We start from the raw sequence: 15,488 nt of genomic DNA, 5'->3' as shown, positions 1-15,488 counted from the left end.
CTCTGTTGGCTGCAAAGACTCAAGGGCACCACTTTTTCTTGAACTCCTGTAGCAGGTGACTAGGCACTTTAGGACCTACCACCAGCCCTCAAGACCCTGCTGCATATCGATAAAAGTGCCTACTTGAGAGGCAGGGCTGTTTCGAGGGTCACAAATCTGCCCGTTCACAGTTGAAGCGTTTGAAGTTAAACTTCAGATGTTTGCCCTGTTGTACTGTGGCAGTGAGGGCTAACGCTGTTGAGATGGGTCTCCACAAGTCTATACAGGTGTGTAAGGCACTCAGAGTCTGCGGACCCCTGATTTCTGTGGCCAGCAAAGGAGCTGTGCCGACCCTGTGTTCCTAGCCTAGGGGAGCCAGCAGCTTGTTTGTTCCCTCTCCAAGGCCAGGAGAATGGGTCAGGGTGCCTTTTGGGATCTACTTCCGGCCCAGTGAACTCCCGGTGCAGAGCGGGGAGGGAGGAGGTAAAAGGAAGAGAGGTTTTTCCCAAATCCGGTGTAGAGCGTGGAGGGAGGAGGTAAAAGGGAAAGAGGTTTTTCCCAAATCCAGTGCAGAGTGCAGAGGTAGGAGGTCGAAAGGAGAGAGGTTTTTCCCAAATGGGCTTTTTATTTTTTTTTAATTGCCGCAAAAGGGTGCATGCATGTACTTATCCTAGCCTCTTGGGAGCTGCTCTTCACTGGTTAGGCGTGTCCAAGCAGAATCTCTGCTGCCAGGTCTCTCTCGATGTGGAAACTTCTTCTCAAGCGCTTGCACAGCACAGCTGTTTGCCTGCTTCACCGCGGACCGGCGTGGCGGTGTCTTTGCAGTTTCCCCGCTGTGGCTCTAGCACTCCTTACCTCTTCCAAACGGTCTTCCTCTTAACCTTGCCTTGTTCAGGGCTTCCAGATTTTCACATAGAATCAAATCACTTGTTTTTCCAGGTCTTTGTTGTAAGAGGGATATAGGAAGCATCTAACTACTCCGCCATGTTGACCACGCCTTCCTTTGATTTCTTGACTGCTGCTCCATGGGCATTGATTGTGGATCCAAGTAAAATGAATTCCTTCACAACGTCAATATTTTCTCCAGTTATCATGATGTTGCTTATTGGTCCAGTTGTGAGGATTTTTGTTTTATGTTGAGGTGTATCCATACTGAAGTCCTTGATCTTCATTAGTAAGTGCTTCAAGTCCTCTTCACTTACAGCAAGCAGGGTTGTGTCGTCTGCATAACACAGGTTGTTAATGAGTCTTCCTCCAATCCTGATGCCCCGTTCTTCATGGAGTCCACCTTCTCAGATTATTTGCTCAGCATACAGATTGAATAGGTATGGTGAAAGGATACAACCCTGATGCACACCTTTCTTGACTTTAAACCATACAGTATCCCCTTGTTGTGTTCAAACGACTGCCTCTTGATCTATACAGGTTCCTCGTGAGCACAATTAAGTGTCCAGGAATTCCCATTCTTTGAAATGTTATTCATAATTTGTTATGATCCACATAATCGAATGCCTTTGCATAGTCAGTAAAACACAGGTAAACAATTTTTCTTGTATTCTCTGCTTTCATCCAGGATCCATCTGACATCAGGAATGATATTCCTTGTTCCACGTCCTCTTCTAAATCTGGCTTGAATTTCTGGCAGTTCCATGTTGATATACTGCTGCAGCTGCTTTTGAATGATCTTCAGCAAAATTTTACTTACGTGTGATATTAATGATATTGTTCGATAATTTCCACATTCAGTTGGAAATTATCCAGTTTCTTGGGACTAGGCATAAATACAGATCTCTTCCAGTTGGTTGGCCATGTAGCTGTCTTCCAAATTTCTTGGCATAGACAAATGAGCACTTCCAGTGCTGCACCCGTTTGTTGTAACATTTCAATTGGTATTCCTTCAATTCCTGTGGCCTTGTGTTTTGCCAGTGCCTTCAGTGCAGCTTGGACTTCTTCCTTCAGTCCCATCAGTTCCTGATCATATGCTACTTCCTGAAATGGTTGATTGTCAACCAGTCCTTTTTGGTATAGTGACTCTGTGTATTCCTTCCATCTTCTTTTAATGCTTCCCGTGTTATTTAATATTAATATTAATATTAATATTGATTAATTTAATCTTGATATTGTTGATTGTTAGTATACAGAAATTCAATTGATTTTTGTATGTTCAGATTATTTGCTGTGGCCCTCTGAACTCATGTATTAGTTCTGTGAATTTTTTTGAAGATTCCTTGGGATTTTCTATGCGGCTAATTATGTCATCAGGAGTCCCTGGATGGCACAAATGGTTAAGCACTTGGCTACTCTTCATAAGGCAGGTAGGCACCTCAGAAGAAAGGCCAGGCAATCTACTTCTAAAAGATCACAGCCATTGAAAATACTATGGAGTGCAGTTCTACTCTGAAACACATGGGGTCGCCTTGAGTCAGAACCAACTTGAAAGCAGCTGGTTTGATTCTGGTTAATTATGTCATCAGCAAATTGAGACAGTTTTATTTCTTCCTCTCTGATCTATATGCCTTTTAATACCTTTTTATTATACTGGTTGGAACTTCTAATACTATATTGAATAAGAGTGGTGAGAGTGTACATCCTTGCCTTATTCCTGATCTTAGGGGAGAAGCATTCAGTCTTTCACCATTGTCATGGATTGAATTGTGTCCGCCAAAAATATCTGTCAACTTGACTAGGTCATGATTCCCAGTACTGTATATGATTGTGTAATCTGATGTGATTTTCTTATGTGTTGTAAACTCTATCACTATGATGAGATTATACGTGATCTCCTTATGTGTTGTAAACTCTGTCACTATGATGAGGTTATACTGATGACATCTGCAAGATAGTGTCTTAATCCAATCTCTTTTGAGATATAAAACAGAGAAGTGAGCAGAGACACATGGGAACTTCATGTCACCAAGAAAGCAGTGCCGGGAGCAGAGTGCATCCTTTGGACCTGAGGTTCTTGTGCAGAGAAGCTCCCAGAACAAGGAAAGACTGATGGCATTACAAGGACCTTTCTCCAGAGACGATAGAGAGAGAAAGCCTTCTCCTGGAGCTGATGCCCTGAATTTGGACTTGTAGCTTACTGGACTGTGAGAGAATAAACTTCTCTTTGTTAAAGCCATCCACCCGTGGTATTTCTGTTAGAGCAGCACTAGATGACTAAGACAACCATTATGTAAAATGTTAGATGTAGGTTCTTTTTGTAGATGCTCCTTATCAAGTTGAGGAAGTTCACCTCTATTCCTATTTTTGAGGGTCTTTATCATAAATGGGTGTTCAATTTTGTCAGATGCCTTTTCTGTATCATTTGATATGGTCATATGATTTTTCTTTTTTAGCCTGTTAATATGGTAGTTTACACTGATTGATTTTCAGATATTGAACCAACCTTGCATCCCTGGATTAAACTCCACTTGGCCATTGTCTTGGTTATCTGGTGCTGTTATAACAGAAATACCACAAGTAGATGGCTTTAACAAACATAAATCTGTTCTTTCACAGTCTAAGCAGCTAGAAGTCCAAATTCAGGGCACCCCCTCCCAGGGAAGGCTTTCTCTCTGTGTCAGTTCTGGTGGAAGGTCCTTGTCATCAATCTTCCCCTGGTCTAGGAACTTCTAAGCACAGGAACTCTGGGTCCAAAAGACGCGCTCCGCTCCTTGGCTAATGTTTCTTGGTGGCATGAGGTCCCTATCCTCTCTGCTCAATTCTCTCTTTTGTGTCTCTGAAGAGATTGGCTCAAGATAAAACCTAATCCTGTAGATTGAGTCCCGCCTCATTAACATAACTGCCTCTAATCCTTCCTGATTAACATAAAAACCAAACCAAACCTGTTGCTGTTGAGTCAATTTGGACTCATAGCAACCCTATAGGACAGAGTAGAACTGCTCCATAGGGTTTCCCAGGAGCGGCTGGTAGATTCGAACAGCTGACTTTTTGGTTAGCAGCCGAGCTCTTAACCATTGCACCACCAGGGCTCTATTAACATCTTGTTGTTGTTGTTGTTAGGTGCCATCAAGTCAGTTCCAACTCATAGCAATCCTATGTACGACGGAACGAAACAGTGCCCGATCCTGCACCATCCTCACAATATGTTGTTATGTCTGTTATTGGCAGCCACTGTGTCAGTCCATCTCGTTGAGGGTCTTCCTCTTTTTCCCTGATCCTCTACTCTACAAAGCATGATGTCCTTCTCCAGGGACTGGTCCCTCCTGATAACATGTCCAAAGTATGTGAGACATTCTGGCTGTACTTTTTCCAAGAGAGATTTGTTCGTTCTTCTGGCAGTCCATGGTATATTCAATATTCTTTGCCAATACCATAATTCAGAAACATCAATTCTTCTTTGGTCTTCCTTATTCATTGTCGAGCTTTTGCATCCATATAAGGCTATTGAAAACACCATGGCTTAGGTCAGGTGCACCTTAGTCCTTAAAGTGACATCTTTGCTTTTTAATACTTTAAAGAGGTTTTTTGCAGTTAGGATTTACAACACATGGGATAATCACATCAGATCTCAAAATGGTGGACAACCACATAATACTGGGAATCATGACCTAGCCAAATTGACACACATTTTTGGAGAACACAATTCAATCCATTGCAGTCATGGTGTATAATTTTTGCTTTATATATTCTTGAATTTTATTTGCAGATATTTTGTTAAAGATTTTTATGTCTGTATTCATGAAGGATACTGATCTGTCATTTTTTAGGGGGGAGGAGCAGTTTTTTTCTGGTTTTGGTATCAGGGTAATACCAGTGATATAATAAGCCAAACCCGTTGCCATGAAGTCGATTCCAATTCATAGCAACCCTACATGACAGAGTAGAACTGCCCCATAGCATTTCTAAGGCTGTAAATCTTTATGGGAGAAGACTGCCACATCTTTCTCCCACAGAGTGACTGGTGGGTTTGAAACTGCTGACCTTCCAGTTAGAGCCGAGCACTTAACCACTGTGCCACCAGGTATCCTTAGTGATACTAATACTAGTGTTGAAGTTTCCAGCTATAATTGTGGATTTGTCTATGTCTCCCTTCAGTTTTATCAGTTTTTGCTTTACATACTTTGCAACGCTGTTGTTTAGTGCATGCATATTTAGGATTACTATGTCTTCAGCCTTGAAAACCATGTGGAGCAGCTCTTCTCTGCACACATGTGGTCTCCATGAGTCGGAATCAACTTGATGGCAACTAACAAAAACAACATATCTTCATTATATAATTTTATCTTTGTGTAATGTCCTTCACTGCCTCTGGTACTTTTCTTTGCTCTGATGTCTACTTTATCTGATATTAATATAACGATTTCTACTTTCCTTTGATTAATGTTTGTATGATATATCTTTTTCCATCCTTTTATTTCAGCCTGCCTGTATCTTTATATTTGATATGAATTTCTTGTAGAAGGCAGACATTTGAGTCATATTTTTTAATCTACTCTGCCAATTTCTTTCTTCTAATTGGTATATTTAGGCCACTTACATTTAATGTAATTATTGATTTGGTAGGACCTAAGTCTGACATTTTATTTTTTGTTTTCCATTTGTTCTGTTCTTTGCTTTTCTGTTTTCCTTTTCTTACATTCCTGACTTGAACTTTTTTTAATTTTAATTTTTATTTATCCACAGTGTTTTTAGTATATCTCTTTGTGTAGCATTTTTAATGGTTGCTCTACTTTGTCCTGTAGGGTTGCTATGTATCAGAATCGACTCAGTGGCAATAGGTTTGGTTTGGTTTGGTATTCTAGGTATTACATTATATATACATAATTTATCACAACCTATTGGTGTCATCATTTTACCAGTTTAAGTCACATATAGAAACCTTACCTCCTTTTACATCATTTTACCCTCCCCTATTAATAATTGTCTTAAATATTTTGTCTACATACATTTAGAACCATATCAGACAATATTATAATTTTTGTTTCAACTGTCAAACATAATTTAGAAAACTCAAGAGGAGAATGAAACCCTATTTTATTTACCCGTGTTTTTGCTTACTGTGTTCTTCCTTCCTAAGGTTCCCAGGTTACTTCTTTTATCATTGCCTTTCTGTTTAGAGAGCTTCCTCATCTATACTTCCCATTCTTTTGGGGTAGGTCTGCTGGCAGGTAATTCTTTCACTTTTCCTTCAGCTGAGACTGTCTTGCTTTCCCTTTTCTTCCTGAAGAATATGTTTGCTGGGTATATGATTCTGAGTTGATAATTCTTTTCTTTAGCACTTGAAAAATATCATGCCACTTCCTTCTGGCCTCCATGGTTTCTGATGAGAAATCCTCCATCATTTGAAAAAAATTTTTTTTCTCCTAGGTAAGTGTCATGGATTGAATTGGGTTCCCCCAAAATACCTGTCAACTTGACTAAGCCATGATTGCCAGTATTGTGTGATTGTCCACCATTTTGTCATCTGATGTGATTTTCCTATGTGTTGTAAATCCTGTCTCTATGATGTCAATGAGATGGGATTAGTGGCAGTTAATTGATAAGGCAGGATTCGATCTACAAGATTAGATTGTGTCTTAAGCCAATCTCTTTTGAGATATAAAAGAGAGAATAAGGCAGAGAGGAGAGGGACCTTACACCCGCAAGAAAGAAGCACCAGGAGCCCAGTGCGTCCTTTGAACTCGGGGTCCCTGCGCTAGAAGCTCCTAGACCAAGGGAAGATTGATGACAAAGACCTTCCCCTAGAACTGACAGAGACAAAGCCTTCCCCCGGAGCTGGCATCCTGAATCCAGACTTCTAGCCTCCTAGACTATGAGAGAACAAACTTCTGTTTGTTAAAGCCACCCACTTGTGGTGTTTGTCTTATAACAGCACTAAATAACTAAGACAAACTCCGATGACACGAATGTTACATCTTTTGCTGTAGCCCCAGAGATCCCTGAGGCTCTAGTTTTTTGTGATTTTTGTTTGTTTGTTTTTTTCTGTTGTTCAGATCAGGTAACTTTTATTCTTCTATCTTCTAGTTTACTGATTATTTCCCCTATCTCCTCATTCTGCTGTTGAGCCCATCCACTTTTTATTGTTTTTTTGTGTTTTGTTTATTGTATATATTTTGCTTTTTATTTTGTTTATTATATTTTTCCATTCTAGTATTTCCAGTCAGCTTTTGCTGAAGTGGGTGTGGTTGGGAGACAAGTTTTTTCAGTGGTGTTTGACTGCAGTAGAGCAGTTAGTATCTAAAATTTTATGTCTTATTAGTCTGTACCTTTCCTGGTCCTCTGACTAGAGAGAGTAGTCTTTTATTGGAGCTTGCTTTTTTTTCCTTTTTGGTCTACATCCCTTGGCATTTCCAAATTGCTGGCTTCTTGAGTTCCAAGTCTAGGATATATAAGACAAGAACAAAACTCTGGAACTCACTACTGTGTCATTCCTCAGGTCCTGAGGTCCCTAGCCAGTCTGCCTTCTTTCCACTTTTCAGAGTCCTCTTATGCATGTTTTATATATAATGTCCATGGTTTTTAGTTGTACTTAGCAGGAGGAATAGAGAAAAGCACACATGTATGCCATCTTCCCAGAGGAAACATACCTTTTAATGGCTACATAATCTTCCATTTTATGAATATACCCAAATATTGAGGTAAAATGAATTCCTTTTAAATATGAAGCCTTACACTGTATTAAATCAATTTTACAAATATAATATATTGCCAGAGAAAACATCGTGAAGGGTCTAATTGACCACAGGTTTGACATAGATGCTAAGTGCTAGCATAAATCTTAGACTACACCAAAGTCATATAAATGGAAAGTTAGAAAATGCCTGAGAATTAATGTGGTCCAGACCTCTGCCCAATGTAAGAATTCTTTCTGCAGCATTCCTGATGGATATTCATCATTCATTCACCAGATATGTATATACCACGTTCTCTGCTAGACACTAGAAATACACGGTCCCTTGCCCTCACGTAACTTATGTATATCAGAAAAGACACACATTAAACACATGACAGAATGCTTGAGAGTAGTTAATACCCAAACATAACTTATCTGGGAGAGAAGTTCTTTTGGAGGCAGCAATGTTTAAATTGAGAGCTGATAGATAAGCAAGAGTTATGTAGGTTGGTGGGAGTCCAAGAAAATAAAATATACAGGACAGTTTTGAGTGGTGCAGACTGTAAGAGTTTGGTGAATGAATCTCTGATTGGGTCTCACTGCTTCATGAGATAATCCTTTATAGAGTTAAAACCTCTAGCAGCTTCTCCCTTATGAAGGCTGCCTTCCTTTGACTTTCCCCACTGATTCTAGCCTTGCTTTTAAGTAGCATAGACTGATTCTCTCTGCTTCTGTAAGAGAGCCTTTCTAGTATTATTTAGTCCACTCCTCTCCAGGTGAAACATTTTTTAATTCCTGCCACAGCTAGGCCTATCTGCATTCCTATTCAGCATCATTTGTAGATAATCTATAGGTAGTTGATATGGAGCTGAGAACTGAACACAGCATCCCATATACAGTCTAACTAGTGAAAAACACTGAGTGTTTCTGTTACTTTCTGTCATTAGACACTAGAGTCTTACTAATGCAACCTGAGATTACAATTGCTTTTTTTTTTAGCAGCTCATAAAAATAGAAGTGTCAAAGAGAAATGAGGGGGCCTCTCTTACCACCAGTCTTGCTTCCATTGATGTACATGCCTGAATTCTGAAGTTTATTGGTATGAGTTAGAGGGAGGGTCTCATAGAAGCTTGATTTTAGAAATCTTCTGAGGCCTGAGTAATATTAAACCAACAGCTTGCTCTAACCACACGCTGGATGAATTCTGTCTTAGTTATCGAGTGCTGCTATAAGAGAAATACCACAAGTGGATGCCTTTAACAAATAGAAGTTTGTTCTCTCATAGTCTGGGAGGCTAGAAGTCCAAATTCAGGGTGCCAGCTCCAGGGGAAGGCTTTCTCTCTTTGTCAGTTCTGGCGTAGGTCCTCGTCATCAATCTTCCCCTGGTCTAGGAGATTTTTAGTGCAGGGACCCTGGGTCCAAAGGACACGCTTCTCTCCTGGTGCTTCTTTCTCAGTGGTATGAGGTCTCACCCGTCTCTGCTCAATTCTGTCTTTTATATCTCAAAAGAGATTGACTCAAAATACAACCTAATCCTAGTCCAAAGGACTAACTGTCCACAGCTACCAAGGCCTCCACCAGACTGAGTCCAGTACAACTAGATGGTGCCCGGCTACCACCACTGACTGCTCTGACCAGGATCACAACAGAGGGTTCTGGACAGAGCTGGAGAAGGATGTAGAGCATAATTCTAACCCACAAAAAAAAGACCAGATTTACTGGCCTAAAGGAGACTGGAGAAACCCCAAGACTATGGCCCCCAGACACCCTTTTAGCTCAGTGGTGAAGTTACCTCCAAGGTTCACCGTTCAGCCTGGGAGTGGACAGCCCGTAAAACCAAATGAGACTAACGAGGTACAGGAGTCCAGTGACAAGGGCCAGAAACCAGAAGGGGAGAAGAAAGCTGGGGATAGGAAACTCAAGGTTGAGTAAGGATATTGTTGATGTGTTGTGAGATTGCTAACCATTGTCAGAGGGCAACATGTGTAGTAACTGTTAAATGAGAAACTATTTTGTTCTGTAAGCCTTCATCTTAAGTGAGAATAACGGCACGATTGGAAGAGCGTAGTCAATGTCACTGAACTGTGCATGTAGAAATTTTTGAAATGGTGTATCTTTGGCTATGTGTATTTTCACCAAAAAATAAAAAGGTTGAGAAGTTAGAGGGTTGATATGTTGTGGGGTTGTTAACCAATGTCATAAAACAACATGTGTACTTCTGTTTCATGAGAAACTGTTTGTTCTGTAAGCCTTCACCTGAAGTACAATAAAGAATAAATAAAAAAAAGTTTTTAAATATTAAAAAAAAAAATACAACTTAATCCTATAGATTGAGTCCTGCCTGATTAATATAACTGCCTCTAATCTTGCCTCATTAACATCATAGAGGTTAGGATTTACAACACATAAGATAAATACATCAGGTCACAAAAGGGAGGACAACCACACAATACTAGGAATCATGGCCTAGCCAAGTTAACACACATTTTTGGAGGACACAGTTCAATCCATAACATTCCATCCTTTGGCCCCCCCAAAATTCATGTCCTTGCCGTATGTAAAACACATTCACTCCATCGTGTCATCACAAAAGTCTTAAATCAACTCCAAGTCTGAATTCCGTCCTGGGGCAAAATTCCTCTTCATCTGTGAAATCTAGAATACAAGTTATCTGCTTCCAAAGTACAATGGTGGAACAAGCACAAGGTAGACATTACAAATGGGAGAAACTGGAGAGAAAGAAGGGATGACAGGCACCAATCAAGTTAACAGAACACATTACATTAGCTCTCAAAGCTTGAAAATAATCATCTGTTCTCTGAGACCATTTAGGCAATGGCCCTATCCTCCAGACTGGGTGTTGGCCATACTCTCTGGATTCTGGGTGGAGGCCTCTTGGCCCTGGGCTTCAGCTCTCCCTTTCAGGCCCACTGGAATGACAGCTCTGCTCCCTTGCATTTGGGCAGCTCCATTCTCCTAGTCTATCTGAGTAGTGACCCCTCCCCCTCTGCCGCCACAGGCCTCGTTCTGCCCGGTGGGCATGGCAACCCTGACCCTCAGTTTTCGGCAGCGGATCCAGCCCCATCTCGCTGGCATTTATAAAAGGCAGCCACACACTCCGGAACTGAGTTAGTGAAGATGACTTTTTGAAACCTAGGAGGCCATGGCCCCACCCTTTGAGACCCCACAGGTCGTGGCCCTACCCTTTGAGACTGAGGCAGCTCTCCTTCCTATGCTCCTTGTATTCAGCTTCTGCTTCCTGGTTCCTTGGCCTCTTGGCCCTCCTGGCCTCTTGGGCTGACCCCGCCTGTGCCCTGCTCAGGCAAGTGTTCCAAACATCTTTAGCTCTACTGATAAGTGCTTGGAGGCATCCCACTCTGCCAATAAACCTCGGCCAGAAGGCACTTGTCTGTCTCCCTCCATGGGTTGGCAAGCCTACCCCCACTGGTAAGTGCCCATAGGCACCACGCTCTACCAGCAAGCCTCGTGCCTGAAGGCAATCATCTCTCTTGTTCCGTGGGTCGGCTCTCACAGCCAGTCTCCTGGTTCTGCTGCTGCCATTTCTCTGCTGCTGCTTCTCGTCATCTATACCATCTCTGGTGTTACAACTCTCCTCACTTCCTTCTGAGCCCTCACCAGATTGTCTTTGGTGTCCATAATTCCACCAACAGTCTCTTCAAGGAAATCTAGTCTTTTACTATTAGGCACTTTAAAACTCTTCCAGCCTCTACCCTTCATAGTTTCAAAACCACTTACACATTGTAGGTATCAGAGCAGTACCCCACTCTCCTGGTACCAAATTCTCAGTTATCTAGTGCTGCTATAACAGAAATACCACGAGTGGATGGCTTTAACACAGAGAAATTTATTCTCTCATAGTCTAGGCGGCTAGAAGTCCAAATTCAGGGAGCCAGCTCCAGGAGAAGGCTTTCTCTTTCTATCAGCTCTTGGAGAAGGTCTTTGTCATCAATCCTCCCCTGGTCTAGGAGCCTCTCAGCACAGGGACCCTGAGTTCAAAGGATGCACCCCACTCCTGGTGCTTCTTTCTCAGTATTATGAGGTCCCATCCCTCTCTACTCGCTTCTCTCTTTTATATCTCAAAAGAGATTAACTCAAGATACAGCCTAATTCTATATATTGAGACCCACCTCATTAACATAACTACCTCTAATCCTGCCTGATTAACATCATAGAGATTAGGATTTACAACACATAGGATAATTACAACAGATCACAAAATGGAGGATAATTACATCAGATCACAAAATGGAGGACAACCACACAGTACTGGGAGTCATGGCCTAGCCAAGTTGACACACATTTTTAGGGGACACAATTCAATCCATAAGTTTCCCATCTCTGCTTCTTTAAGAAGTAAAGACTCCCAATTCCCTTAGCATTGTATTTAATTAAACTTTGGATGCAGCAAGCCTGCCAGAACTACCATTGGAAAGTTTTTTGGGGGAGACTAGAATAATAGAACTACAGTGGACCACTGAGACATCTACTTTGATCTTTTCATTTAGCAGATGAGAAAACTAACACTTGGTGTGATAAAATAACTTACTTAAGATTACATGGGTAGCTAGTTGCTGAGCCCAAACTTGAACATAAATCCCCTGAAAGAGAAGTCCACTGAACTTATTTAAATCTACTTTTACATGCAAATCTCCCACTGGACAGCATGACCTGCATTTTGAAGTTCTTTCTTGTCCCCTTTGTCCAGTCCTTCACAACTATTTTGTTCTCTGCTGTAGCACATTCAGCCATTCAGTTAAATAAATATGTCTTGGATTCTTACATCTGCTTGGCCCTGTGGATGACACAAAATGGATGCACCAAGGTCCATGCCTTCACATTGCTTACAGGCTAGTTGGAAGACAACTGGATATGCTGATAACTATAAAATTAGGCAGGAAGTGATATGAGCACCATCAGAAGTACAAAATGCTGTGGTATTCTAGGAGAGAGAGAGATTATGTTTGGCAGAGGGCAGGGGGTTAGATGGGGCAGAAAAAGCTTCCTGAAAGATATAGCAATGAAGATAAAATGGTGTCCATTTCTCGGTGGAGTTAGGAAGGTACAAGGCAGGTTTGGGGAATGAGAGGTTATCCAGTTTAAAGAACAGGATGATAGGGAGGTTAAGACTGGGGAGGTTTGTGGAGGACAGATCAGAAACTTTTAATGTCATTAAAAGGCAGTTTTGAAGGCAGTGGAGAAACAAGAATTTTTGAGCAATGGAAATTAAATGACAAGATGAGCTTTAAAAAGATAAACAGTCACCTTATGATGTTGCTAGGGAGATTACTTAGAAGACTCTTGAAGTGGTGCAGTCAAGAGATAATGTTGGCAATGAAAATGGAAAGGAAGTGACAAGTACAAGAAACATGGCAGAGGTGGCCCCTACAGGACTGTTTGAGTCTGCTCAGCAAAAGGAGAGGAAAACAGCAAAGGTTAACACCAAGCTTTCAATCTGAATGACTTGGAGAATGGTATGACATTTTCATCAATAGACATTCAAGAGAAGGAAAAGTTTAGGGAGGAAGAAGTTGGTAGGTTTTCTATTGTACATATTGAGTTTGTGATTCCAAAGAGGACACCCAGATGAAAGAGTCTAGTGCTGATGGAAAAGCAGGTCTGAAAGCTCAGATGAAGGGTTCACCTTGGAGGTTCTCACAGTTCAAACTGTGCAAGTGGTTGATGTTGCTGAGTTGAGAGGAGGGAGTAAAGACAAGAGTTGATGAAAGTTAAATTTAAGGACCAGGGAGCCAAGGCAGGAAGAATTTCAGGAAAGAATTGAGAGTCTGCATTGTTATCTACTGCATGAGTACTGAGAGGAAAAGACTACTGGTCTTCAACATTTTAAATTCTTAATGATTTTGTTGCCTTTAATTTTAGGGGATAGTTTCTTAGGTTTCTGAAAGTTAATTAAAAAAAAAAAAAAGTTTCCATAGCGACCCTATAGGACAGAATAGAACTGCCCCATAGGGTTTCCAAGGAGCGGCTGGTGGATTCGAACTGCCAACCGTTTTTTTAGCAGCTGAACTCTTAACCACTGTTCAGGGCTCCCTGAAAGTTAACAGGCACTTATTATTCTTGGTCTAGGTGCCTATCTATACTCAGAAACCCACACACACTCCATGTCTGGTGTGTTAAGATGTCTTTATTTCTTACCACATATCCAGTGTGAGTCTTTGTATAAAGTGGAATTTTATGAAAAAAGTGTGTAATACATGGCTTCTGTCAAGGTCCTTACTGGCCTTTTGGCCTGAAAGCCCCCCGTCTGTCAATACTGCTCCTCACCCACTCAGCCTTTCGTTGCCTCTGCTACTTTAATGTGCTCTGTACTCATGCTGCCTCTTCCTGAAATTGTAGATATGCCCTAGAGGTGAGTTGCCATTTCTAATATAAACATCAAAGGAGGCCAATCAGAGAATGAATGTAAGGAAGGAAGGGAGAAGGTGCTAATAATACACTTTGGTTTCCAGGCACCATGCTAGGTGCTTTGCCTTCATTATCTCATTTAATCCTCATAATAACTCTGTGAAGTAAGCAGTATTATCCCCATTTTACAGATGAGGAAACTGAGACGCAGAGAGGTTAAGTGGCTTGCCCAAGATCACACAACTAGTAAGTAAGTGTGGACTCAGATCTGTCTGGTTCCAGAGCCTGTGCTCTTTCCGGTTATACTATACTGAGGCTCTGAGTTTAGAGTTCCAAAGTTGGTATATAGGCCCAAGAGTCATAGGGAACCTCTGCTGAGCATTCTGGGGGAAGCCAACTTTGTGATGTAATATATATGCTATGGCCCTTGCTGATACAGGTGTCATTTTTGCCTTAAATTTTTTAATTTTTCACTCACCTTTCTAGTTCTTCCTAAGAAGAGCTTTACTTTCTATATAATTTGCGTTCTTTTAAGGTCTACTAAAAACAAAGATTAATTGTCTCTGGGGAGTACAACTGGAGATGAAGGGGGTGGGGCAGGAGGCCATTGTTTTTTATTATAAGTCCTTCGGCACTAATAGATTTTTTTAATCATGTCTATACATTACTTTGATAATTAAGTATCAGTAGGTATTGAGATACAGTATCAAATACTATGAATGCACAAAATAATTCACTTTGTTAATGACTGTGAAGTACATTTTTATAAAATCACAAGACCTGTATTTTGTGCATGTGTTCTTTTATATGAAGGTTCGCAATGAGTTTTACAAGGACACGCAGGGCGTGATACTGGTTTATGATGTTGGGCAGAAAGACTCCTTTGACGCTCTTGATGCGTGGCTGGCAGAAATGAAGCAAGAGCTTGGACCTCATGGAAACATGGAAAACATTATATTTGTAGTGTGTGCCAACAAGGTAACTGGTTTGGAAATGGTATCAATTTTCTAGATTCATTATGGAAAGAGTGCAGCTCTGCATTTTGGATAACAAATAAAAAGAAAGAATAATCTCTTATTCTGTAATACAGAAATCAACAATCTTTTAAAACATGTCTCCCTAAGACAATAACAACAAAAAAACAAAACCTAGATTTTTCTCTGTTTTTTTTCCTAGTCTCATAGTCAGGGGAGAATATTGGTAACTGAGCAGGAGAAGTAGATTCTAATAGTCACTCTCTGACCTGATCAAAGGAGGGCATTAATTAGGTGAAATGTGGACTGTGGAAAGGTATGAGAAGTGGACCTTGACCCTTGAATGTGACAGGTATGATGAGGTCGGCTTTCACAGAGATGAGTAGCAGCTGTTTTCCCATGGGTTAAAGAGGAAGTACGGTAGCAGGCACTAGTCCTTTTGCCACAGAAGATCAGTCTACGTTCAATATTAGTATTTTTGTTCTTTTTGGTCCTAGCAATTTTTTTTTTCACTAGTTCTGGGGTTTATTAACAATAGTTTTTGCCTCAATAAAGGATAGACGAAAACCTCACTGTGCCTGTTCTGGTAG

The 15,488-nt window shown here is 41.0% G+C and overlaps 1 protein-coding gene across 2 annotated transcripts in view; it reads left to right on the top strand.

Moving 5' to 3' along the window:
* Positions 1 to 15,488, top strand: part of DNAJC27 (DnaJ heat shock protein family (Hsp40) member C27) — an 84,414-nt gene that overhangs the window by 55,495 nt on the left and 13,431 nt on the right. For both annotated transcript variants that reach the window (XM_004377568.2, XM_004377569.2), the window contains exon 4: positions 14,738 to 14,902. In XM_004377568.2, the coding sequence (XP_004377625.1) occupies positions 14,738 to 14,902 (165 nt within the window). The remainder of the gene's footprint in view (positions 1 to 14,737; positions 14,903 to 15,488) is intronic.

The sequence above is a fragment of the Trichechus manatus genome, unplaced genomic scaffold, assembly GCF_000243295.1.
Source record: "Trichechus manatus latirostris isolate Lorelei unplaced genomic scaffold, TriManLat1.0 scaffold00052, whole genome shotgun sequence".
In the NCBI taxonomy this organism is placed as follows: domain Eukaryota; kingdom Metazoa; phylum Chordata; class Mammalia; order Sirenia; family Trichechidae; genus Trichechus; species Trichechus manatus.
This window is presented reverse-complemented; position numbering and strand designations above follow the sequence as displayed.